This window comes from Oncorhynchus kisutch, linkage group LG7, assembly GCF_002021735.2.
Source record: "Oncorhynchus kisutch isolate 150728-3 linkage group LG7, Okis_V2, whole genome shotgun sequence".
Classification (NCBI taxonomy): Eukaryota; Metazoa; Chordata; class Actinopteri; order Salmoniformes; family Salmonidae; genus Oncorhynchus; species Oncorhynchus kisutch.
Genome location: NC_034180.2, coordinates 43,359,738 through 43,386,983, shown reverse-complemented (window position 1 = coordinate 43,386,983; position 27,246 = coordinate 43,359,738). Strand labels below are relative to the sequence as shown.

Sequence of the window (27,246 nt, the reverse complement as noted above, 5' to 3'; positions counted from 1 at the left end):
AGGGGACGGTCTAAAGTTATATTGTTACACCTGTTTATAGGCCAAGTACCCCCAGGGGACCTAGTACACCTGGTTGGGAACCACTGGCCTAGTGGTTAAGTGTTGGGCCATTCACCAAAAGGTCACTGGTTTGAATCTCTGAGCCCACTAGGTGAAAAACCTGTCAATAGGTACTTAATTTCTCCTGTAAATTGATCTGGATAAGAGCATCTGATAAATGACAAAAATGGAATTGACTGAAGTAGGTCAAAACAATAAATGAACTGTAGTTTAATGTGCGTAGGAATTAAGAAAATAGATCTTAGTCTGACACAGTTTAATCTTAAAATTGATGGAAACATAATAATAAACAGATTCAGAATGATTTATATAGGCTATTTCATGAGTTTTGATCTACCTTAAAAAACCTCTGGATGCCGCTGTAATGATGACAGAGACCACGCCTTCCATCGACTCTGATTGGGTCAAATTGACCAGCTGGGGATCTCCATTGGATCGTGCACATCCATTGAATCCCTCCTTCACCTTTGTCAATTTCTGAGCTTGCATTAGAACGCCTCGTTGTTTCCCACGCTTGGAAAGAAGTTAACAGGCTTTTATCTGAGGTTCGGAAGAGAGAGGGCACCTACAGAAGAGAAAATCATAGAAGCTTAATCTTTTTGGATTTCCCTGCAAGTCGAGTGGGACCCGCCAAATTAACGGGGAAGAGCAGTGACCGCGAGCCATCTGGAATCGAAAAGGCTACCGCAGCGACTGTTACAATCAGGCGCGCAACATTGTTGCAGTGTGACTGCTCGAGCGCGAACAAGGGAATAACACACATCTAGCAATGGTTTACATGAGAGCATTTTATCAGACTTTTATATTATTGTAAACGTAAACTTCGAATTAAATCCCGGGTGTTTAACAGGAAGGAATACAATATAATTTCTAAAAGGATAAAGTATGCCGGACCAAATTACAGTGTCCGAGTTCATGGCGGAGACAAATGAAGATTATAAAGCGCCAACTGCATCAAACTTCACCACTAGAATGTCCCACTGTAGGAATACCGTGACTGCTTTGGAGGAGGTGAGTGGTGTGGTGAATTCCAAAGCCTATAGGCTACTTCAAGGTCCACATTCGGTAGCATCACCGGACACGTCGAAGGTTATAATGCATTACTTAGACCTAGTTGTACCTATGTCGGTTATAAAGGTACTCTAAACTAACTGGCCAAAATGCTATATTATCACAGTAGGCTTTTTTCCCGAATGGTTGGGCGTTTTCATCAAGCACCTAGAGCGATTTGCTCTGCATTGCTCTCACACAGAGGAAAGTGGAAACTTGTTTTCTCCAATTAGGCTACTAATCGTCATTTATTGTACACCGTTGTGATGTTGCTGTTATGTACAGAATATAACAATAGCCACTTAGTTTTTATTGGATAATAGAACCGCATAATCGGTATTAGCTGCTTTGTTTACTTGGGACATCCCCTTTGACCATTAGTTTACAATCAACGATTTCAAAAACGAACATCTTGGCCCAGATGACAATATCGAGAGTTTACCAGGAAAACATGGACAGTTCAATGGAAACAGTTATATCATACAAACAATGGCTCTACATTTTCTTTATTTTTAAAAATGGAATGTCTATTGAGGAATAGAAAAGCTTTGCAATTAATGTGGCACCTGTTCAATAAATTCGGTATTTATTTAGCATCAATAGGCCACGCCCGAGAATAGGACTTTTCCTGTGGTTTATAGATGGGTTAGCTTTGCCCCAGTATCTGTGCGTTTGAGAGGTCTTCATCAAACTTGCAGGTCGTTAACAGAAAGATCACTTCCGCTTTGTTCTATGAAAACCCACCCCCACCACCTAACCCTAATGAGAGCACTGACTGAGCATTTCCCACATGGTTATCTTTTATTTGATTTGTGCCTGTTGTGTATTAACAGTTAAAGATGTCATCCATAAATGCCACATTTCATAGCAGTCATGTGTTGGGATAATACTAACTGGCAGTCAAAGGAGACCCACCCCTTGTTCATGTCCCCAAATCTGCTTTATTGCTGTTTGCATGTGCTGCTTATCTTCATCCAAGTTCATGAAATGATGCTGGAGGGACAGTAGCTTCATTTTATTTTTTACCTTTGTAAGTTCAAGTAACATAAGTTGCTTGGACTCTCTGTGTGCAATAATAGTGATTTTAGATTTTTGAATGAGTACCTCATCTCTGTACCCCACACATACAATTATCTATAAGGTACCACGGTCAAGCAGTGAATTTCAAACAAAGATTTAACCACAAAGACCAGGGAGGTTTTCAAAGGCCTTGCAAAGAAGGGCACCTATTGGTAGATGGGTAAAAATAAAAAAGCAGACATTGAATATCCGTTTGAGCACGGTGAAGTTATTAATTACACTTCAGATGGTGTATCAATACAAACAGTCATTAGAAAGATACAGGCGTTCTTCCTAACTGACTAGGCGGAGAGGAAGGAAACCACTCAGGGATTTCACCATGAGGCCAATGGTGACTTTAAAACAGTTATAGAGTTGAATGGCTGTGATAAGAGAACTGAGGATGGATCAACATTGTAGTTACTTTACAATACTAACCTAATTGACAGAGTGAAAAGAAGGAACCCTGTACAGAATACAAATATTACAAAACATATGTTTAAGCATAGTGTTAGATGCATCATGTTATGGCTAAGCTTGTGATCGTTAAGGACTGGGGAGTTTATCGGGATAAAAACAATTATGTAAGCACAGATCAAATTCTAGAGGAAAACCTGGCTCAGTCTGCTTTCCACCCGACACTGTGAGATTCATTAACCTTTTTTGGCAGGACAATAACCTAAAATTCAAGGCCAAATCAACACGAGTTGCTTACCAAGAAGGCAGTGAATGTTCCTGAGTGGCCGTGTTACAGTTTTGACATAAATCTACTTAAATCTATGGCAAGACCTGAAAATGGTTGTTTAGCAATGATCAACAACCAATTTGACAGAGCTTGTTGTAAGGCCTCATGTCTGTTTGCCCAATTAGACACTGCAGTAAACTGTGAGCACCTCTACATATCGTGTCCAGCCAGTTGCCTGGACTCAGTAATATACTCACAAGGTGCCTTGGATTGCAGCAGTGTTTTTGAATGTGTCAGTGTCATTTCTAGACCCATGTTCCTTCTTACTGCTCTAGTATTGTAATTTATGAGCTATGAAGAAATGCAAACCATATTTGATTAATCCAGCTGATTTTAAGGAGGTGAAAGGGTGTGTGTGTGTGTGTGTGTGTGTGTGTGTGTGTGTGTGGTAGGTTAATCATGCCTATCAATGGACACTGCCACTGGGCACTGTCAATCAGAGAAGCAACATCATATTAAAATTTAATGAGGCAAAAAGACAATTCCGATTCCTCCCTCCATGTTAATGGCTTAACAATAAAGATCTGCTTTATTTTCTGTATACACTAAAGGCTTTCACATGGGCATTAGGTGACATCACAGTCTAGCGTGCATAAAGGAGATCTGATGGCGCTGTTTTGGATTCCCAGCATTGTGCTGATTCTGTGACTAGAGAATTGTCTTGCTATAAAATTGCTAGCGTCTCCATTTTGCCCTTGAAGTGACAGCTGAGGACTGTCTGAATGTAGCCTACTCAAGTCTGTATTTCAGGACTGAAAAATGTCGACAGTGCAGCAATGTTTCGCAATATATAGAAAAACCATTGCCATTTCAGTTTTGATCATTGCCTTTGATAATTGTCAGCTTGGTGTTTTAGGCCTACACATTTTGGCATCCAAGTTTTGGTTTCACATTAAACTAGGCACTTCCGTGCTAAGGCTGTACTTATTGGAGTGAGAGATTAATTGTGGGAGAGGTGTGATTAGTGTGAATATCTGTGGACCAGATGGCATGACGTCTGCTTCACGTGGGCCGATTCCAGTCCTATGTGATGACAGCTTGTCTCTTATGAGTGCTCTGGAACGAGTGTTGTGCTCACCCTTCATCCTCAGACTGGACTGATGGCATTGACCAGGTCTGTTCAGATGAGCCTGCTATCCCCACAGTGTAGCACAGGTAGACACACTATCTAGGAGAGACTGCCACTTACAGGGCTTAATGGGACCTAGTCTGTTGTGTGATTTATTTCTACATAAACCAATTACAGTGGACAGAACTTTAATTAGGCTTGTGGATTGTAAAAGCTTTGTCTCTCATCTCCAAATAAACGGGCTTAATGTGTCCAGCAGAGGTGGAGCTACTAAAAGAGTTACTCGGATTACCGTGGCCTAAAAACCACAACTATAAAAACAGTTGGTCCACTAAGAGGATGTTTGTGCCTTGTGTCATTAACGCCCCTCTGGGTTGCTGTAAAATGAGGCAACTTCTCCATGCCTTTGTGCTACCTGCCTTTGTTGTCATTTTACAAGAGACTTTGTTTATATTAGTCTGATCACATACATTCTCATTTTGAGCAAGGAGGTCTCTTTGACTGTGCAGAAGTTACTTTGCTTTGGCCACAGTCACAATGGGAACGAAGCAAAGTACTAAATTGCTGGTCTGACTGACTGTCAGCGTTGAACAACGGTTGAGTAATCCATAGTGCTTTGATGTGACTGTTCTTTTGGTTTTATGGAACTTCAGCCGTTTCTGATTTATGGGTTGCAAACAAACTGCAGTTGGGTGATGTTTCATGTTCCCGGACTGCACCCATTGTGCAAACACGGGCCTTCCTTTCACAGAGAAACATTCCTGGATTCTGAGCATGGCAGTGGCCCACACACGATCACAATGTTGTACCAGCCAGGCTCATTGACTCTGTCTGTCTCCTCCATACATACTGCTCATTTTTCTCAGTTGAATCATGGACATTTACAGCCAGCATTTTGCATGGATTTTTTTGTTGTCCTGTACATACATTCCTACACCCTCTGGATATTTTATCCCGGCATGTTGTCTTAACTGCATGGTTCTGGTGAGGCATGTTGTCCAACTGCATGGTTCTGGTGAGGCATGTTGTCCAACTGCATGGTTCTGGTGAGGCATGTTGTCCAACTGCATGGTTCTGGTGAGGCATGTTGTCCGACTGCATGGTTCTGGTGAGGCATGTTGTCCGACTGCATGGTTCTGGTGAGGCATGTTGTCCGACTGCATGGTTCTGGTGAGGCATGTTGTCCGACTGCATGGTTCTGGTGAGGCATGTTGTCCGACTGCATGGTTCTGGTGAGGCATGTTGTCCAACTGCATGGTTCTGGTGAGGCATGTTGTCCAACTGCATGGTTCTGGTGAGGCATGTTGTCCAACTGCATGGTTCTGGTGAGGCATGTTGTCCAACTGCATGGTTCTGGTGAGGCATGTTGTCCAACTGCATGGTTCTGGTGAGGCATGTTGTCCAACTGCATGGTTCTGGTGAGGAATGTTGTCCAACTGCATGGTTCTGGTGAGGAATGTTGTCCAACTGCATGGTTCTGGTGAGGAATGTTGTCCAACTGCATCATTCTGGTTAGGAATGATGTCCAACTACATGGTTCTGGTGGGGCATGTGGTCTCAACTGCATGGTTCTGTATAGAGATTATTGGGAAGTATCAGGGGAATGACCGTGGCATTCGGGGCAACTGTTTGCACCAGCCCTAATCTCATGTGCTGAGTCTGTTCTATGTATCTGGTTAACAATGAGGAAGTGGTCTCCACTCCATACTTGGTGGTTTCTAATTGAATTCCCCAAGATTGTGAAAAGCAGTGGATAGCGGATGCGGTGAAGGTGACAAAACACAAAGCGCATTAATTTCTTTAGGAAAACAGTCCTAATGTTAGAAACAAACATCATTGTTGTCATTCAGAGAGACAATTATTTATTTGCCAAGCTACACAGAATAATCAACAGGTTCCTCTTTGCGTACTGAGAAATGGATGCAACTTATATCCGTTATAAAAAATATAGATTATATCAACAATCTTCCAGCCACCCCAGGCTGCTTCACTCTGCGGTGTGTAATCTGAAGGCTGAACAGTAATATACTCCTGACTGTATCTACAGACAAATAGTAATAGGTTTTCTCATGGAGCCTGCAACCCTGTTCCCTCTAGATGAGCAGCCTGATGGTGTGTCCAACAACCCTTCATTATTTGTTGTGGTTTGGTATTTTATTAGGATCCCCATTAGCTGTTGCAAAAGCTGCAGCTACTCTTCCTGGGGTCCACACAAAACATGTCTCAGAGCTGTGTGTAAATTGACTATATGCAAACAATTTGGTATTTTCTTCCCGGGCCAGTGGAAGGCATCGCCTCATCTACTCCGAGATTCCTGGGCATAGTCTGTGGGACCCACCAGGCTGGGCTGGAGTCAGCACCTGTAGCGCAGAACAGGTGGCACGGAGGAACGTTTTAACAAGGCCTCAGACACCAAGGATAAAGTATGCAGAGACAATCGATGAATGAGCTGCCCAGACTGCCAGCCACCTTGGCCTGCATCCTCTTAAGGACCTTATTAATACGTTGTGTAATTGAAATTATTTCGCTGGAAGGACCACCACATTTAGACCATTTCTCCTCGGAGCTTTGGACCAAACATGCCCCATAGTAAATATGATCCCCTGCCAGATTCTGTCTGAACTGGTTAATGTTCCATCTGGAAGCTGGTTGTATTTTTTGTTGTTGTTTTTTGTCTCTTTTCATTCTTTATCTTGGTCTTTTTTATTTTTTTAGCCAATGTTTTTTGTCTACATCCTCACTTCTGACAGTCTAGTTAGCAAACAAGAAGAAAAGCCATGTGAGACCAATAAAATTAGATTTGATTTGGTATATATTTATATTTATTTCACCTTTATTTGACCAGGTAGGCAAGTTGAGAACAAGTTCTCATTTACAATTGCGACCTGGCCAAGATAAAGCAAAGCAGTTCGACACATACAACAACACAGGGTTACACATGGAGTAAAACAAACATACAGTCAATAATACAGTAGAAAAATATGTCTATATACGATGTGAACAAATGAGGTGAGATAAGGGAGGTAAAGGCAAAAAAAAGGCCATGGTGGCGAAGTAAATACAATATAGCAAGTAAAACACTGGAATGGTAGAATGGTATCACACAACCTTTCTATCGGAAATGATGAAAAGTCCTCTTTTGTTACCCTAAGAGTACCCAGCATGTTTCTTCCAATGTGTGTGTTTGAAGCGTAAGGTATCTTGCATAACTGGAGCCAGGGACAGCAGGCTCCCTGTTATCTCCCAGTCTCAGGCTCTCTCTCTCACTCTTTGGGGCCTTCCTACAGATGAGAAGTCCCCCCCCCCATTTGGCTAAATAGTGGAAAGGTGGGAGGGGGACGGGTCACGGTACTTTCCCTATCGATTTGGGGCCTGGGCTCCCCTTGGTGACCCTGGGCTGTTGGGATACAATATCCCCCCCACCACTGCCACAACACAGGATGATTCATCGGAATAAGGGGGTGCGAGAATCTTTTTAATAGAACGGTGTGTGATCGGAGAGAGGGGTCAGGAGTGCACCGGCCTTTGTTGTGCATGGGGTGCATGGGGTACATGGGAGTGTGAAGGCCCACCGTCAGCTCCTTTTTAAGTGTTCCTGACATGCTGTGCCTCTTCATTAATGAACTACTTCATTGATTTGTTGCCATGGCCTCTACAGGGGCAGAGCAGTTTCCTCAGAAATTATTTTAATTGTGTTGCTGGGTTGTCGTGTTCACTTAACTGCAGTGGGAGGGCCTCCCGAGTGGCGCAGCGCTCTATGCCACTGCATTGCATTGCTTGATGTGTCACTACAGCCCTGGGTTCGATCCCAGACTGTGTCACAGCCGGCCGTGACTGGGAGACCCATGAGGCGGCGCACAATTGGCCCAGCTTCATCCGGATTATGGGAAGGTTTGGTCGGCCGACATGTTCTTGTCCCATCGAGCTCTAGCGGCAGCGACTCCAGGCCGGGTGCCTGCAAGCTGACTTCAGTTGCCAGTTGTACGGTGTTTCCGACGACACATGGGTGCGGCTGGCTTCCGGGCTAAGCGAGCAGTGTGTCACGAAACAGTGTGGCTTGGCACAGTCGTGTTTCTTAGGACGCATGGCTCTCAAACTTCGCCTCTCCCGTGTCCGTACGGGAGTTGCAGCCATGGGACAAGACTGGATGTCATGAAATTGGGAAGAAATAAGGGGTAAAAGTAGCAACAAAAAAGAAACAATTTGAAAACTGCAGTGGGTTCATGGAGGAAGGGCTGTGTTCTCTCTTTGAGAAGCTGGATATGAGTAAGCCATCAACAAGGTCTTATGATGTCATTAATGGCTAGATTTAGGTTGTTCTTTACATGACTGGATATGCTGTTCGCAATTATGCCTCTTTCAACAGATTTTCTACATTAGTCAACAAAAGACGGGTTAATAGACTCTGTTTTAGAAAACAAACTCAGGAACATTGTTTTAGATATCCTTAATGTCCTTCCTCATACTATATCCACTTGTCAAGCAGGTCTGCCTCCCTGGAGAGTTGGGACATGCACAATGTACCCATTCTTTCCACATATTGTAAAGCTGAAGAAAAAAAAACTACAGAAATGTGCTGAGAGATTTAAGCTATTCCCAGAGGGGCACGAACTTTAATACAGCTGAATGTATTATGCCTCTGCCTAACGTGTTTCTGTCAAAGTAGTGCCTCTGCCTAACGTGTTTCTGTCAAAGTAGTGCCTCTGCCTAACGTGTTTCTGTCAAAGTAGTGCCTCTGCCTAACGTGTTTCTGTCAAAGTAGTGCCTCTGCCTAGCGTGTTTCTGTCAAAGTAGTGCCTCTGCCTAACGTGTTTCTGTCAAAGTAGTGCCTCTGCCTAGCGTGTTTCTGTCAAAGTAGTGCCTCTGCCTAGCGTGTTTCTGTCAAAGTAGTGCCTCTGCCTAACGTGTTTCTGTCAAAGTAGTGCCTCTGCCTAGCGTGTTTCTGTCAAAGTAGTGCCTCTGCCTAACGTGTTTCTGACAAAGTAGTGTTTCTGTCAAAGTAGTGCCTCCGCCTAACGTGTTTCTGACAAAGTAGTGTTTCTGTCAAAGTAGTGCCTCTGCCTAACGTGTTTCTGACAAAGTAGTGCCTCTGCCTAACGTGTTTCTGTCAAAGTAGTGCCTCTGCCTAACGTGTTTCTGTCAAAGTAGTGCCTCTGCCTAGCGTGTTTCTGTCAAAGTAGTGCCTCTGCCTAACGTGTTTCTGTCAAAGTAGTGCCTCTGCCTAGCGTGTTTCTGTCAAAGTAGTGCCTCTGCCTAGCGTGTTTCTGTCAAAGTAGTGCCTCTGCCTAACGTGTTTCTGTCAAAGTAGTGCCTCTGCCTAGCGTGTTTCTGTCAAAGTAGTGCCTCTGCCTAACGTGTTTCTGACAAAGTAGTGTTTCTGTCAAAGTAGTGCCTCCGCCTAACGTGTTTCTGACAAAGTAGTGTTTCTGTCAAAGTAGTGCCTCTGCCTAACGTGTTTCTGACAAAGTAGTGTTTCTGTCAAAGTAGTGCCTCTGCCTAGCATGTTTCTGTCAAAGTAGTGCCTCCGCCTAACGTGTTTCTGACAAAGTAGTGTTTCTGTCATAGTGCCTCTGCCTAATGTGTTTCTGACAAAGTAGTGTTTCTGTCAAAGTAGTGCCTCTGCCTAACGTGTTTCTGTCAAAGTAGAAACCTGGAATTAAGTTGGATCAGAATCCTTAAAAGTAATAAAGTCCTCAGACTTCAAAGGAACTTTATACAAGGATCTTTCATTCCTTTTCACAGCAGATGCACTTATCCCTTCCACAGCACACTGGACCATATGTTTTCCAAAGTAACCAGTTGATCCTTTCCAGGTGAACGCAGAGTCTCACTCCAAGTCCCTCAAGCATCCTCAATGCTCCTTGTATGCAACTATGGCACTTTGCTTTTGGCATTGCTAAGTTTCCGCCATGAGGCCTACACATTGGTAAATACGAGCAGACCAGAAACGGTGTTTACGCTGACTGGATTTTATGGGGAGCTAGACACATTTGGTCTTAATTTACCCATCCCTCCCTCACGCTGAGCTTTCATCAGTCCCCTGCTAATTTATAAACTTTGTTAAATACTTCCTTATTAAGTCAAACAGACTCCTTTAAAATGGTGCTGTCGGGTCTCCTTCCTGATTTTCCACCCTAGGTAGTTCAAAAGCTCTCTTTTTTTTTCATTCAAAGCTTGACATTTTTATTCTCAGTTGGTATACTCTGGGCATAATCAGATCCTGAATTTCCAGTTCAACAGTTGTTCATCGTACAGCCTACCAGAACATTCCCACTGAGAGTGAATGCGGGTCACTGTGTCACACCTACAACCAACAGTCTTGAGTGTGATTCAGTAAAAGTGTACTGCACCCATGGGGATTGGCCAAGCTCCCTGTTTGTCTTTATCTGACCTTTTCACCTCTTAATCACTCTATTAACGACCAATCATTGAAGTTCCACTTGTCTTCACTGCTCAGTCACCTGAATCTTCAAGCACTTCACATCAGTAGTATACAGCACCTTCAGTAAGTATTCACACCCCTTGACTTTTTCCACATTTTGTTGTAACAGCCTGACTTTAAAATGGATTAAATTGAGATGTTTGGTCACTGGCCTACACACAATACCTCATCATGTCAAAGTGTAATTACGTTTTTTGAAAATGAAAAGCTGAAATGTCTTGTCAATATTTATTCAACCCCTTTGTTATGGTAAGCCTAAATAAGTTCAGGAGTAAAATGTGCTTAAGTCACATAATAAGATTCATGGACTCACTCCGTGTGCAATAAGTGTTTAACATGATTTTTGATTGACTACCTCACACACACAATTATCTGTAAGGTCCCTCAGTTGAGCAGTGAAATTCAAACAAAGATTCATCAACAAAGACCAGAAAGGTTTTCCAATGTATTTTTATTTATCTGTTATTTGACCAGGTACATTGACTGAAAACACGTTCTCATTTGCAGCAACGACCTGGGGAATAGTTACAGGGGAGGGGGATGAATGAGCCAATTGTAAACTGGGGATTATTAGGTGACCGTGATGGTTTGAGGGCCAGATTGGGAATTTAGCCAGGACACCAGGGTTAACATCCCTACTCTTACGATAAGTGCCATGGGATCTTTAATGACCTCAGAGAGTCAGGACCCTCGTTTATCGTTCCATCCGAAAGACGGCACCCTACACAGGGCAGTGTCCCAATCACTGCCCTGGGGCATTTGGATGTTGTATCAATACGCCCAGTCACTACAAAGATAGAGGTGTCCTTTCTATAACTCAGCATTTTTAGTTTTTTTGCAACAAGGCACTAAAGTACTACTGCAAAAAATGTAGGAAAGAAATTCACTTTTTGTTCTTATTACAAAGTGTTATGTTTTGGGCAAATCACATACAAGACATTAGTGAGTACCACTCTCCGTATTTTAAAGCATAGTGGTGGTTGCTTCATGTTATGAGTATGCTTGTAATCGTTAATGACTGGGGAGGTTTTCTGGATAGAAAAAACAGAATGGAGCTAAGCACAGGCAAAATCCTAGAGGAAAACCTGGTTCAGACTGCTTTCCACCAGACACTGGGAGACATTCACCTTTCAGCAGGACAATAACCTAAAACACAAGGCCAACTACGCTGGAGTTGCTTACCAATCTTCCTTAGTGGCCGAGTTAAAGTTTTGACTTAAACCTACTTGAAGATATATGGCAAGACCTGAAAATGTCTGTCTAGCAATGATTAACAACCAATTTGACAGCTTGAAGAATTTTGAAAAGAATAATGGGAAAATGTTACACAATCCAGGTTTGTCAAGCTCTTAGAGACTTACCCAGAAAGACTCCCAGCTGTAATTACTGCCAAAGGTGATTCTAACATGTATTGACTCAGAGGTGTGAATACTTATGTAAATAACATTTCTGTATTCCATTTATAATACATTTGCAAACATTTCTAAAAACATGTTTTCACTTTGTGTTTAGTTGGGTGAGAGAAAAAATACATTTTAATCCATTTTGAAATCAGGCTGTAACACAGCTAAATGTGGAATAAGTCAAGGGGTATGAATAGTTTCTGAAGGCATGCTCTTCAAGAGGTGATGATATTCCAACCAAATAGTTTATTTTATTTAACAATCCTTTGAACGATATGTAGTTTTCAATGATTTTAGCAGAGCTGGGGGCAAGGAGCAGCCAAATCGAACACTTTGCACCGTATTGCCATGTTTTATTGATGACTACCTATAGCCTTTAGCCTGTAGGTGTTCAGATCTGGCTGTGGTTGTTTTGTAGCTGTTCCTCCTTGTGGTCAGCTCTGCCCTAAACCTTCACACGGTCTCTCAACAGTATCTTGGAGAGAGTGGGTCTATGTGGAAACTATGCTGTTTTTTAAAACTTTCTGAAGGCACTGTATCTTTTCAATTGTTCCCTGTAAATCGGTAATGTTGAGAGGAACAGCTCTTCTCACACGGTCTCAAATAGCCACTAAGTGTTAAAAATCCCAAATCCCTCTGCTTTCCAGGCATGCCACATCTTGTCCAGTGTTCACAGGCAGTGGTTGCTGAAATTAAATCTGAGAATCATCTTGCACCCAAAGACGAATTTGAAAGTTTGTCAACGATGGTTGAATAAACAAATCTGCGGTGCGGAATGTTGGTCCTCATGTGACAAAGTGTCCATATGACACCCCATTGACAACAAAGGGAGAGAAAATGTCTTTGAAGTGGTCAATTTCAGGGCAGAGGGTCATTCAATTGGCAAGTGGTTTCTCCAGACACAAATGGAGCCATCCATTGATGTAGCCTTTAGCTACACCAGAGTAGGGCTGGGCAATATGGCCTAAAAATCATATCTCCATTTTCTTTTTCAAACATATGGGCAATTCACTCTAATGTACTTGTCCTCTTGCTCAGTTGTGCACCGGGGCCTCCCACTCCTCTTTCTATTCTGGTTAGGGCCAGTTTGCGCTGTTCTGTGAAGGGAGTAACACACAGCGTTGTATGAGATCTTCAGTTTCTTGGCAATGTCTCTCATGGAAAAGACTGACGAGTTTCAGAAGAAAGTTCTTTGTTTCTGGCCATTTTGAGCCTGTAATCGAACCCACAAATGCTGATGCTGCAGATACTCCACTAGTCTAAAGAAGGCCAGTTGTATTGCTTCTTTAATTAGCACAACAGTTTTCAGCTGTGCTAACATAATTGCAAAAGGGCTTTCTAATTATCAATTAGCCTTTTTTAAATAAACTTGGATTAGCTAACACAACGTGCCATTGGAACACAGGAGTGATGGTTGCTGATACAGAGCCCAATGCGTTTCTGTGGGCTTAATTTGGACCCTTATCTTGTCGCCTGTTTTCCTGTCTTTTGGGTAGACTCCTGTTGTTATGGCGGAGACATGTGCATCTCGTCAGATCTCTGGTGTAAATGGGAAGGTGTGCACAGTACAGAAGGAGACAAGACCAAAATGACCACATGAGAACAAGCAGACATAAACACTCATAAAAACTTGATTATTGCAATAAAGGCATTTGGAATATCATGCAAAAACATACATTCTAAATAATCAAATTCAATTGATATATTGCCCAGCCCTAAACCAGGGATTTGGCACTGCCTGGCTTTCTATTTCGAACCAGTGTTTTTCTTTGCAGGTTTTAGTAACTCTGTTTTATGTCCTCACCAAAGTGTGAGGATTATTGCTGGCAGGTGGTGACTGTCCAGGTCTAAGGATTTCCCTTTTGTAGTTTTCACCAGTGAGTTTTAAAGCACCAAACGCCTTTTTTTAAATTTTTTATTTATTTTTATTTATTTTACCTTTATTTAACCAGGTAGGCAAGTTGAGAACAAGTTCTCATTTACAATTGCGACCTGGCCAAGATAAAGCAAAGCAGTTCGACAGATAAAACGACACAGAGTTACACATGGAGTAAAAACAAACATACAGTCAATAATGCAGTATAAACAAGTCTATATACAATGTGAGCAAATGAGGTGAGAAGGGAGGTAAAGGCAAAAAAGGCCATGATGGCAAAGTAAATACAATATAGCAAGTAAAATACTGGAATGGTAGTTTTGCAATGGAAGAATGTGCAAAGTAGAAATAAAAATAATGGGGTGCAAAGGAGCAAAATAAATAAATAAATAAAAATTAAATACAGTTGGGAAAGAGGTAGTTGTTTGGGCTAAATTATAGGTGGGCTATGTACAGGTGCAGTAATCTGTGAGCTGCTCTGACAGTTGGTGCTTAAAGCTAGTGAGGGAGATAAGTGTTTCCAGTTTCAGAGATTTTTGTAGTTCGTTCCAGTCATTGGCAGCAGAGAACTGGAAGGAGAGGCGGCCAAAGAAAGAATTGGTTTTGGGGGTGACTAGAGAGATATACCTGCTGGAGCGTGTGCTACAGGTGGGAGATGCTATGGTGACCAGCGAGCTGAGATAAGGGGGGACTTTACCTAGCAGGGTCTTGTAGATGACATGGAGCCAGTGGGTTTGGCGACGAGTATGAAGCGAGGGCCAGCCAACGAGAGCGTACAGGTCGCAATGGTGGGTAGTATATGGGGCTTTGGTGATAAAACGGATTGCACTGTGATAGACTGCATCCAATTTGTTGAGTAAGGTATTGGAGGCTATTTTGTAAATGACATCGCCATAGTCGAGGATTGGTAGGATGGTCAGTTTTACAAGGGTATGTTTGGCAGCATGAGTGAAGGATGCTTTGTTGCGAAATAGGAAGCCAATTCTAGATTTAACTTTGGATTGGAGATGTTTGATATGGGTCTGGAAGGAGAGTTTACAGTCTAACCAGACACCTAAGTATTTGTAGTTGTCCACGTATTCTAAGTCAGAGCCGTCCAGAGTAGTGATGTTGGACAGGCGGGTAGGTGCAGGTAGCGATCGGTTGAAGAGCATGCATTTAGTTTTACTTGTATTTAAGAGCAATTGGAGGCCACGGAAGGAGAGTTGTATGGCATTGAAGCTTGCCTGGAGGGTTGTTAACACAGTGTCCAAAGAAGGGCCGGAAGTATACAGAATGGTGTCGTCTGCGTAGAGGTGGATCAGGGACTCACCAGCAGCAAGAGCGACCTCATTGAGAGAAGAGAGTCGGTCCAAGAATTGAACCCTGTGGCACCCCCATAGAGACTGCCAGAGGTCCGGACAGCAGACAGCCTATGAGTTGTGTTTGGACAGTTTTCTTTTTTTAATAAGTGAAAGTCTTTACCATATCAAATTTTATTAGTCACATACACATGGTTAGCAGATGTTAATGTGTGTGTAGCGAAATGCTTGTGCTTCTAGTCCGACAGTGCAGTAATAGCTAACATTAATCTAACAATTCCACAACTACCTAATACACACACATCTAAAGGGATGGAATAAGAATATGTACATAAACTCAGGACCGGTCTTTCAAAGATAATTTGTAAAAATCCAAATAACTTAGATCTTCATTGTAAAGGGTTAAAACACTGTAGCCCATGCTTGTTCAAAGAACCATAAGCAGTTAACCTCTAGCGTCGAGTAATCCCGTATCCGGGAGCGTAATCATAGCCTCAAGCTCATTACCATAACGCAACGTTAACTATTCATGAAAATCGCAAATGAAATGAAATAAATATATTGGCTCACAAGCTTAGCCTTTTGTTAACAACACTGTCATCTCAGATTTTCAAAATATGCTTTTCAACCATAGCTACACAAGCATTTGTGTAAGAGTATTGATAGCTAGCATAGCATTAAGCCTAGCATTCAGCAGGCAACATTTTCACAAAAACAAGAAAAGCATTCAAATAAAATCATTTACCTTTGAAGAACTTTGGATGTTTGCAATGAGGAGACTCTCAGTTAGATAGCAAAAGTTCAGTTTTTCAAAAAATATTATTTGTGTAGGAGAAATCGCTCCATTTTGTTCATCACGTTTGGCTAAGAAAAACCCCAGAAAATTCAGTCATTACAATGCCAAACCTTTTTCCAAATTAACTCCATAATATCGACAGAAACATGGCATCAATCCTCAAGGTGTTTTTCACATATCTATTCGATGATAAATCATTCATGGCAGTTAGGTTTCTCCTCTGAAGCAAATGGAAAAATGCACGCAGCTGGAGATTACGCAATAATTTCGACGGAGGACACCAAGTGGGCACCTGGTAAATGTAGTCTCTTATGGTCAATCTTCCAATGATATGCCTACAAATACGTCACAATGCTGCAGACACCTTGGGGAAACGACAGAAAGTGTAGGCTCATTCCTGGCGCATTCACAGCCATATAAGGAGACATTGGAACACAGCGCCTTCAAAATCTGGGCCATTTCCTGTTTGAAATTTCATCTTGGTTTCTCCTGTAGCATCAGTTCTGTGGCACTCACAGATATCTTTGCAGTTTTGGAAACGTCAGCGTTTTCTTTCCAAAGCTCTCAATTATATGCATAGTTGAGCATCTTTTCGTGACAAAATATCTTGTTTAAAACGGGAACGTTTTTTTATCCATAAATTAAGAGTGCCCCCTATATCCAAGAAGTTAATGAACATGCACTTGTGGAACGGTCGTTAAGAAACTAACAGCTTACAGACGGTAGGCAATTAAGTTCACAGTTGTGGACACTAACTTTCTACTGACTCTGAAAAACACCAAAAGAAAGATGCCCAGGGTCCCTGCTCATCTGCGTGAACGTGCCTTAGGCATGCTGCAAGGAGGCATGAAGACTGCAGATTTGGTCAGGGCAATAAATTGCAATGTCCGTACTGTGAGACGCCTAAGACGGCGCTACAGGGAGACAAGACGGCCAGCTGATCGGTCTCGCAGTGGCAGACCACGTGTAACAACACCTGCACAGGATCAGTACATCTGAACATCACACCTGCTGGATAAGTACAGGATGGCAACCAGGAACGCACAATCCCTCCATCAGTGCTCAGACTGTGCTCAGACTGTCCGCAATAGACTGAGAGAAGCTGGACTGAGGGCTTGTAGGCCTGTTGTAAGGCAGGTCCTCACCAGACGTCACCTATGGGCACAAACCCACCGTCGCTGGCAAAAAGAGCTTTTTTTTTTTTTACCTAGGCAAGTCGGTTAAGAACAAATTGTTATTTTCAATGACGGCCTAGGAACAGAGGGCTAACTGCCTTGTTCAGGGGTAGAAAAGATTTGTATTTTGTCAGCCTGGGGATTTGAACCTGCAACCTTTCGGTTACTAGTCCAACGCTCTATCCACTAGGCTACGCTGCCAAATCTGGTGCAGTCCATGAGGAGGAGATGCACTGCAGTACTTAATGCAGCTGGTGGCCACACCAGATACTGACTGTTATTTTTTTGCTGAGTTTATAAATATATGGTTGAGTGATGACCGAGCGGTACAATAGATGGTATAAAAAACAGTATATACATTTGAGATATGTGAACATTGTTAAAGTGGCATTATTTAAAGTGTCTAGTCATCCATTTATTAAAGTGGCCAATGATTTGAGTCTGTAGGAAGCAGCCTCTCTGTTAGTGATGGCTGTTTAACAGTCTGATGGCCTTGAGGAAGAAGCTGGTTGTCAATGTAAGCTGGTACACTGATTCTCAGTTTACCATTTTGTCTACCTTGTCGGGTGTTTTTTAATGGACATGTTGTGTTTATTGTTGCAGGTATCAAATCAAATTGTGACTTGCGCCTAATACAATACTAATACTTACCGTGAAATGCTTAATTACAAACCCTTAACCAACAATGCAGAATTTTTTAAAGTACGAAAATATTTTCTAAAATAATACATACATTTTAATAAACTAAATTAAGAAACAAAAAGTACTTTATAGTAGTCCTGCTTACACATCAAACTCCTGTTTCACAGTGCAATTGAGAGTGGACTTCAGAGAGTGTTTATTGTGTGTGTGTGTGTGTGTGCACTTGACTCACTCATTGGTCAGAAGCTGCGGGGTCTTGTGACATCGGTAGAGAGAGAGCTGTGTGTTCTGCTCACTCAGCTAACCTTCATCTGCATGGCTCTCAGGACACTCCCACTGACCATAATATGCCCAGTGAAGACGCTGACTCTTTGCGCTGGCTGACTTTCCCACTCATTCAGGCTAACTGCATACATTACTGTTCTGTTTCAAACACTGGAACTACAGCTTGTTATAGGTCCCCTTAATGGCACAATGGACCTGTTCAGATATTTACTCAGTTTAAAGTTGTGCTTGAAAGGGTTTTTTCCTTTTTATTTCTCACCCAAATCGTGAGTGCATACTGTAGGCCTGAGGCAGTAAAGCGCACAGAAATGGACATTGAAGTAGGCTGTGCTGTTTTATTAATTCAAATCAAATCAAATCCAATTTTATTTGTCACATACACATGGTTAGCAGATGTTAATGCGAGTGTAGCGAAATGCTTGTGCTTCTAGTTCCGACAATGCAGTAATAACGAACAAGTAATCTAACTAACAATTCCAAAAAAACAACTGTCTTATACACAGTGTAAGGGGATAAAGAATATGTACATAAGGATATATGAATGAGTGATGGTACAGAGCAGCATAGGCAAGATACAGTAGATGATATCGAGTACAGTATAACATATGAGATGAGTATGTAAACAAAGTGGCATAGTTAGTGACTATTGATACATGTATTACATAAGGATGCAGTCGACGATATAGAGTACAGTATATACGTATGCATATGAGATGAATAATGTAGGGTAAGTAACATTATATAAGGTAGCATTGTTTAAAGTGGCTAGTGATATATTTACATCATTTCCCATCAATTCCCATTATTAAAGTGGCTGGAGTTGAGTCAGTGTCATTGTCAGTGTGTTGGCAGCAGCCACTCAATGTTAGTGGTGGCTGTTTAACAGTCTGATGGCCTTGAGATAGAAGCTGTTTTTCAGTCTCTCGGTCCCAGCTTTGATGCACCTGTACTGACCTCGCCTTCTGGATGACAGCGGGGTGAACAGGCAGTGGCTCGGGTGGTTGATGTCCTTGATAATCTTTATGGCCTTCCTGTAGCATCGGGTGGTGTAGGTGTCCTGGAGGGCAGGTAGTTTGCCCCCGGTGATACGTTGTGCAGACCTCACTACCCTCTGGAGAGCCTTACGGTTGAGGGCGGTGCAGTTGCCATACCAGGCGGTGATACAGCCCGCCAGGATGCTCTCGATTGTGCATCTGTAGAAGTTTGTGAGTGCTTTTGGTGACAAGCCGAATTTCTTCAGCCTGTCTGTGTGAGTGGACCAATTCAGTTTGTCTGTGATGTGTATGCCGAGGAACTTAAAACTTGCTACCCTCTCCACTACTGTTCCATCGATGTGGATAGGGGGGTGTTCCCTCTGCTTTTTCCTGAAGTCCACAATCATCTCCTTAGTTTTGTTGACGTTGAGTGTGAGGTTATATTCCTGACACCACACTCCGAGGGCCTCACCTCCTCCCTGTAGGCCGTCTCGTCGTTGTTGGTAATCAAGCCTACCACTGTTGTGTCGTCCGCAAACTTGATGATTGAGTTGGAGGCGTGCGTGGCCAAGCAGTCGTGGGTGAACAGGGAGTACAGGAGAGGGCTCAGAACGCACCCTTGTGGGGCCCCAGTGTTGAGGATCAGCGGGGAGGAGATGTTGTTGCCTACCCTCACCACCTGGGGGCGGCCCGTCAGGAAGTCCAGTACCCAGTTGCACAGGGCGGGGTCGAGACCCAGGGTCTCGAGCTTGATGACGAGCTTGGAGGGTACTATGGTGTTGAATGCCGAGCTGTAGTCGATGAACAGCATTCTCACATAGGTATTCCTCTTGTCCAGATGGGTTAGGGCAGTGTGCAGTGTGGTTGAGATTGCATCGTCTGTGGACCTATTTGGGCGGTAAGCAAATTGGAGTGGGTCTAGGGTGTCAGGTAGGGTGGAGGTGATATGGTCCTTGACTAGTCTCTCAAAGCACTTCATGATGACGGATGTGAGTGCTACGGGGCGGTAGTCGTTTAGCTCAGTTACCTTAGCTTTCTTGGGAACAGGAACAATGGTGGCCCTCTTGAAGCATGTGGGAACAGCAGACTGGTATAGGGATTGATTGAATATGTCCGTAAACACACCGGCCAGCTGGTCTGCACATGCTCTGAGGGCGCGGCTGGGGATGCCGTCTGGGCTTGCAGCCTTGCGAGGGTTAACACGTTTAAATGTCTTACTCACCTCGGCTGCAGTGAAGGAGAGACCGCATGTTTTCGTTGCAGGCCGTGTCAGTGGCACTGTATTGTCCTCAAAGCGTGCTCTTCTTTTCAGGCACGTTTACTGCACTGAGTCGTTGGATGTTAATTTATTATTTCAGTTCAGTTAAATGACAGCTCTGAATAGCTTTACCACAAGGCAGCTCCTCTCGACTCCTACCTGCTGTCAGGATGCACTCGCAACTGCGCACTTCAGCCAGGTCTCGACGGAGAGGCCGAAGGCCGAGCGCTCACCCTGTGCCGCGCATCTACAGCTATATCACACGCTCTGTGTCGGGAGGGTCTCTGCCACAGCAGCCTGCTCCCCACGGTCGTAGCTGCACATATAGACTTCATTACCCAGACTCCCCTCTGCCTTGTTTAATCCCCCACCCCCAATCTTGCTACATTTCTCAGAAATATAGGCCTAGTGAATGAGGCCCACACTCCAGTAATAACTGTACGCCATTTACAAACCAGGGTGGTATAGAATAAACCCTAAGGCAGAAACACTGAATGCACAGCAGTCCTTTCTTTCTTTTCAGGGTGTTAGGTTGCTCTAACTATAACATCTATAAAAATTGGATTAGAATCAAAGTCCCCCTCCCAGTATCCCCAATGAATTAGATAATTACCCCAGACTGTCCCCTTTCTTGGCGAAGTTTCAACTCGCGCCACTGACTGTTTCCTTGTATGACTCCAGCATTAGGGGATTTTTTTGTGTGATACCAGACGGGAACCAAGCGTGTTTTGTGGGTGTCCCTCCCTGCTCCCTCCCATGCTCCTCAGCAGTTCAGACCCCACACGACTGCTTTGTTTTCTCTGAGTGGGAGTTTGTGGTAGTGGGGGTCTGGTTGAAGTGTGCTGGGGTCCAAGCCACTAGACATGCCATCATCAAATAGTACTGTGAAAAGAACAATGAGGTAGGTTCACCCCTGTCACTATACAATATGCAGTCATCAAGGAATGCATTTTATTCTAAGGAACTAATCTAATCCTGGCACTTTGATTGCCTTTCGTCTCAGGGAGGGAAAGCACAAGTTCCCAGATTGTCAACATATCTTTTTCTCATGTCCCTTATTCACTGAAACATCTGCTCTTTTTACTTATCTTGCCCAATTCCTACTCCCCTGGCCTTACGATGGCCTTGGAAACAGTGGACATAAAATACGTCTCTGTGTGTTTTGACAGAGAGGCTATTTTTTTGTTACAAAACAAAACTAGTCTCTAGCCAATGTGATGATAGCGTAGCCTAAAAATACAAATCTATTTTAGGAAAACTACTTAAAACATTACACTGTTGTTATTCCAAGACTTCCACCCTCATTGGTTTCACATACAGTAGAAGGAGAAAGGGAGGTTAAAATCTACTCCAAACCCACAAAGAGACTGTAAAATGGATGCTCTATAAAAAGCTCATGAAATAGGAATGACCCTCCCCAGCTAATTTCTCTCCATGTTTTTGTTTGGGAGACTGTGGATAATGTAGACGGTTTTAGGAGACCGTGGATAATGTAGACGGTTTTGGGAGACCGTGGATAATGTAGACGGTTTTGGGAGACCGTGGATAATGTAGACGGTTTTGGGAGACCGTGGATAATGTAGACGGTTTTGGGAGACCGTGGATAATGTAGATGGATTTGGGAGACCGTGGATAATCTAGTGCAAGTGCGTTAGGTATTAGGCCTCGCCTACTCAGCTCATATCTAAGCCAGGCCCAGACAGCAGATGTGGGGTCTGTGTTGGTCAGCCATTCTGGGGTTAATGGCTGTCTGGCAGGAATGGGCGTTTTTCTCCAGTCATGACACTGACAGCCAGGGGGAAGTGGGATGGTAGTGGAGCCAGAGAGGTTGTTAGTGTGGTTTGGAGGAAATAGGATTCCTATATGGTCATGGATTGAATTGTAAAGCCTTAAAATAAGGTCTTTGCTCGTCGTTTTCGTATTATTTTATAGCCAATTAGATCGTACAAGGTTTCGTACAAGATTTTATAGGTGTTCAAGAAGTGTTAGTGTAATCGCAAGGTAATAAATCCACTAGTAAGAACCCAATTTTGTCCATTGGCAAAACATTTTTACGATAGCTAATATTGCTAGTTATGCTAATAACTGGTGAATTAATTCAGAAATCTGTTATTGCCATCTATTTTTTTTATAATAGATACTTTTCTCCTCAACTCAAAATACTTCTCTCTGTGAAGTTACATGGCAACATCTAGATGTTGTAGCCCACCCTATTTGTCATCTGACTCCGGGCCGGCTGTTTCCTGATGATAATGCATTTTAAATTTAGAGGGAATCTATCTAAATTGACAAGGAGCTTTGAAACCTTAGCCTTCTGTGTCCTGGGAAGTATAATGTGACTCAATCGTTCGGTCACGACCCTGCGTGCTCAGGTTGGAGAGAGCCAGATGGAGCCTGATGTCATGCATTAAGACTCATTATTTCATTCGATCTTCTCAACTGAAGCAAGGGCATTGTCAGAACCAGCAAGGGAATTCAAATCCCCAAGAAATACTTTGTTTATCCTCTGTGAAACATTCTGAGTTTGCGTGAATGTGTTATCGTGGAACAGATTCGAAGGCCCAGCAGTGTCCTATCATACTACAGTACAGTGGCCAGTGGTGAAAATCCCTTCTTGTTCTCTGCTCATTGGGTTAACAGCCTCTACTTTTAGAAACTGCGGCTTCAAACAACAGAACACACAAAAGAGTGGACCCTTTCTTGGTGAACTCCAATTTGTCATTGGTTGGAATTATGAATGCCTCAGTGAGGAAAGACTGCCTCAGTGAGGAAAGACTGCCTCAGTGAGGAAAGACTGCCTCAGTGAGGAAAGACTGCCTCAGTGAGGAAAGACTGCCTCAGTGAGGAAAGACTGCCTCAGTGAGGAAAGACTGCCTCAGTGAGGAAAGACTGCCTCAGTGAGGAAAGACTGCCTCAGTGAGGAAAGACTGCCTCAGTGAGGAAAGAGTGAATGTGTGAGAGTGATTGAGGGCTGTGTTGTGTTCAGCTGCACTTGGATTATGTCTCCGTCTGTCCCTGTGCACATGCCCAATTTCCTGACGGAGCACTTTCTCTCCAGATTGAAAGTGTCTGCTGAGGTGTGATGCTGCTTGATGAGCCATGTGTGTTTTGTGAATGTGAAGGCATTTTCAATGGTTGATCAAAGCATTGCTGTCGATATAAATGCTCATACTGGAGCTTTGGCCGGGGTAGGCCGTCATTGTAAATAAGAATTTGTTCTTAACTGACTTGCCTAGCTAAATAAATAAATTGGCCAGTGAGATTGATTTGAAGATGGAGTAATTTAGCAAGTATGCTACATGTTGTTCATGACCGATTTAGCATTGATTTTATGTGGTTGTCAACAGACCATCTTTGATGCTCCAGCTTCAAATGATTCTACAAAATTGATGTGTTACAAAATGTGTCATGTGTTGTGAGCAATTATCAAGATCCTAGCAAACTGGCTAATCCTCCAGCTCCTGCTAGGCTAAGTAAACAGCCTGATTTTTTTTTGTTTCTTTAAAGTCTTCAAACATGTCTTGATCATGCGTTTCGTAAAAGCTTTCAGTGAGCTTCAAACAGCGTTCTGATGTGCAGTTTAAAACACAAACTGTGTATCAATATCACACTTGTCTCCTAGCTTTGTGGATGAACTAGGTAGGTATGATCTCCTTAGTGTTTCTCAGTACATCCCTGTAGGTGCGAGAGAGCCTTTATCTCAAACACATTGTTGACTTGGCTGCCTTCAGGGAAAACACGTGGCGAAAGCCAGAAGCGGTATGTTCTCCAACGTTCTAAATCACCCGTCCATTTGGTTTGTGCCTATCCAGAAAGCTGCCAACCATCTTGCCAGAGAGGACAGCTACTCTTAGTAGTCTGCTGAATCTGAACCCATCACACCACTGTGACTTAGTCGGCACATTTCTACCTCTGCTGCCAGACCTCGCAAGTTGTTGTAGGGGCTTGTATAATTTATCTCTCCTATGGGGCCTCCCTTGCTGTGTTGATTGCCTACCTCTGCCAGCCATGTCTATGGCTTCAATCAAACAACACTTTGATATTGCAGCTATAGGGCAAAGCTAAGACTCCACTGACTGACTGTGTGTTCAGACTGCCTAATTGACATAGGTAATAAAACCCTGGATCTGGGCAACATAGAGCTACAGATAGATTTATATCTGTGTCCTGGGTTAAATAACTCTGTCACTGCTTAGTGGAATCATCCTCAAGTAGAGAGGAAACTAAAAATCAATGGAGATCCATTCTGTATATTACACGTCCCACAGTTGCTGCATACTTAGGGAGGGATGATGTCAGCAGAAATGCGTTTAGGACAGGGCTCTTCAACCCTGGTCCTGGAGAGTAACCATTCTGTAGTTTCTTTGCTCCAACCCTAATCTAGAACACCTAGACTGGGGTTGGACTGAACCTGCAGGACGGTAGCTGTCCAGGAACAGGGTTAGAGAACCCTGGTTTAGGGCATTATCACTATACCAATGTTTCCCAAACTCGGTCCACGGGACCCCAAGGGGTGCACATTTGGGTTTTTGCCCTAACACTACACAGCTGATTCAAATAATCAACTAATCATCAAGCTTTCATCTTGATGATTAGTTGATTTTTTGAATCAGCTGTGTAGTGCTAGGTCAGAAACCAAAACGTGCACCACTTGGGGTCCCGAGGACCGAGTTTGGAAAGCCCTGCACTCTCACAAGACTAATTGAAATATCTACTTACATAAGCAGATATTCAGACCAAAGATAGAAGGAGAGTGTTTGAGCTAAAGGTGATATTGGATGGAGAAAAACATTTCACAACTCTGCATCTCAGGTTCCACTTTTAAAGGGGATTCACCTATATTGTGACCTGTATTCTGTTTCATAGCTTGCTTTGAACAATACCTCCAGTGTGGTTTAAAACCAGAGTTTCATTATGTGTGGGTTCTAGACTTTGCTTTGGTCTATGAATCCAGATGGTCTCTGGAGCTAATAATATTGTGTTTTATGCAAGTCCTATTTTACACTAGACTGGCTAATGACTCATTGTTTACAGTAGAATGGTCAATGGGAGACTCTTGGGACCAAATTGTTCAAACAAAGCTGCATCTTAAGAAGGGTGGTTCGGATAACTCCATCTATATCCATGGTCTTTGGATGTTTGTTTGACAACTGCAATTGCTGCAAAGGATTGCTAGCCCCTGACTGACACAGTCAGCAGGCTGCAGCACTTGCAGTGAATGTTGTGTGGTAAATGCTTGTAGGCTGTCTTGGGAGAATCTTAGGCGGCCTGTGTTGTGTGACTCAGCTGGTGGACAGGGAGCTTGGGATTAAATGGGAATACACAGGTGGAGATCTTGTTAGCGTCTCATGATGAGTAATTGTGTTCAGCTAATATGAAGTTTTTAGATTTTGTGTTAATTGGTTTTCTCTCTTGTGGAGAAAACAGAAGAGCCATGATCAAAATGACTGTTTGAGTACTTATGGGAGAGGTTTTTTGTGTGTTTTTTTTCTCCTGACAGAGAGGGTTATTGTAGGGAAACATCCAGAAGTGGGATGTGGATTGATAGTCAGTAAGGTCTCACGCAGTAGGCCCAGTGGTATCGTAACTCGGGGTATTGCCGCTGCACTGCCTCCATTGGCCAGATCTCAGAGGTCAAGTTTAGGTAAGACGCAGCTCTCTTGCTTGGGCCAAGAAACACGAGCAATGGACATTAGACAAGTGTCCTTTGGTCTGATGAGTCCAAATGTGAGATTTTTGGTTCCAACCGCCGTATCTTTGTGAGACACAGAGTAGATGAATGGATGATCTCTGCAAATGTGGTTTCCACCATGAAGCATGGAGGTGTGATGGTGTGGGGTGCTTTGCTGTTGACACTGTAAGTGATTTATTTAGAATTCAAGGCACACTTAACCAGCATGGCGACCACAGCATTCTGCAGCGATACACCATCCTATCTGGTTTGCGCTTAGTGGGACTATCATTTGTTTTTCAACAGGACAATGACCCGAAACACACCTACAGCCTGTGTAAGGGCTAATTGACCAAGAAGGGGAGTGATTGAGTGCTGCATCAGATGACCTGGCCTCCACAATCACCCAACCTCAACCCAATTGAGATGGTTTGGGATGAGTTGGACCGCAGAGTGAAGGAAAGGCAGCCAACAAGTGCTCACCATATGTGGGGACTCCTTCAAGACTGTTGGAAAAGCATTCCAGGTGAAGCTGGTTGAGAGAATGCCAAGAGTGTGCAAAGCTGTCATCAAGGCTACGGTTGGCTTCTTCGAAGAATCTCAAATATAAAATATATTTTGATTTGTGTAACACTTTTTTTGGTTACTACATGATTCAATATGTGTAATTACATAGTTTTGATGTCTTCACTATTATTCTACAATGTAGAACATCGTAAAAAATAAACTTGAATGAGTAGATGTGTCCAAACTTTTAACTGGTACTGTAGGTGGCTTTTCTTGTGTCAGTAAGAGGCTCCCGCTGATAAATGTGAATAAACACATCGTCAGCTTTTGCCCACTCCATGAAATACAAAACCAGCAAAAACGGAGCACAGAGCACTTCTCGGGCCTGAGTACTGGGAGATACTGAATGACATTCTGGATATAAAACATCACAGAGCCTTGTTTAACACAACACTGATTCAGGCCTAGTTATTCTCTCTCATGGATAGCAGTGTAGTGCGGGGAATACTGTTGATGTTTATCTGTGGAAACTGAACGTAGCTTCTTTGCCTGGGTTATTTTGCAGTCTTAGTAGATTCAGACTGAGGCAAAGATGATGATCTGTTGAATGCCATGAGATTGGGAACAAGGGCATAGTGGCGCCGGGTGGACCTACTTAAGGAAGCACAAAACCAATCCCCGGTGACCCTCTAATCATCGGTCGGTTTCTTAGTACAGTGGTGCATTGTCTCAGCTGGAGTCAGACATCGTGTGTATGTGTATTCGTGTGTGTGTGTGAGGCAATTAGCTTGTGTGTTAGCTTTGTGAGTTGATTTCTGTGCATGCTTTGTAGTGCTGAGCGATTAGTGCTTTTTGGTTTCAGTTCGATTTATACAAAATAATAATCATGATTTCGGTTTCGATTGACATTTTTTCCAACATGAAATGCACTAT

General features: G+C 43.1%; 1 protein-coding gene across 4 annotated transcripts in view; it reads left to right on the top strand.

Annotated features, from left to right (window-relative positions):
- Positions 1-525: 525 nt before the first annotated feature.
- LOC109893803 (arf-GAP with SH3 domain, ANK repeat and PH domain-containing protein 2-like) overlaps positions 526-27,246 on the top strand; it is a 103,294-nt gene continuing 76,573 nt past the window's right edge. For all 4 annotated transcript variants that reach the window (XM_031829152.1, XM_031829151.1, XM_031829150.1 and 1 more), the window contains exon 1: positions 526-1,071. In XM_031829152.1, coding sequence (XP_031685012.1) covers positions 946-1,071 — 126 coding nt within the window. In that variant the 5' untranslated portion in view covers positions 526-945. The remainder of the gene's footprint in view (positions 1,072-27,246) is intronic.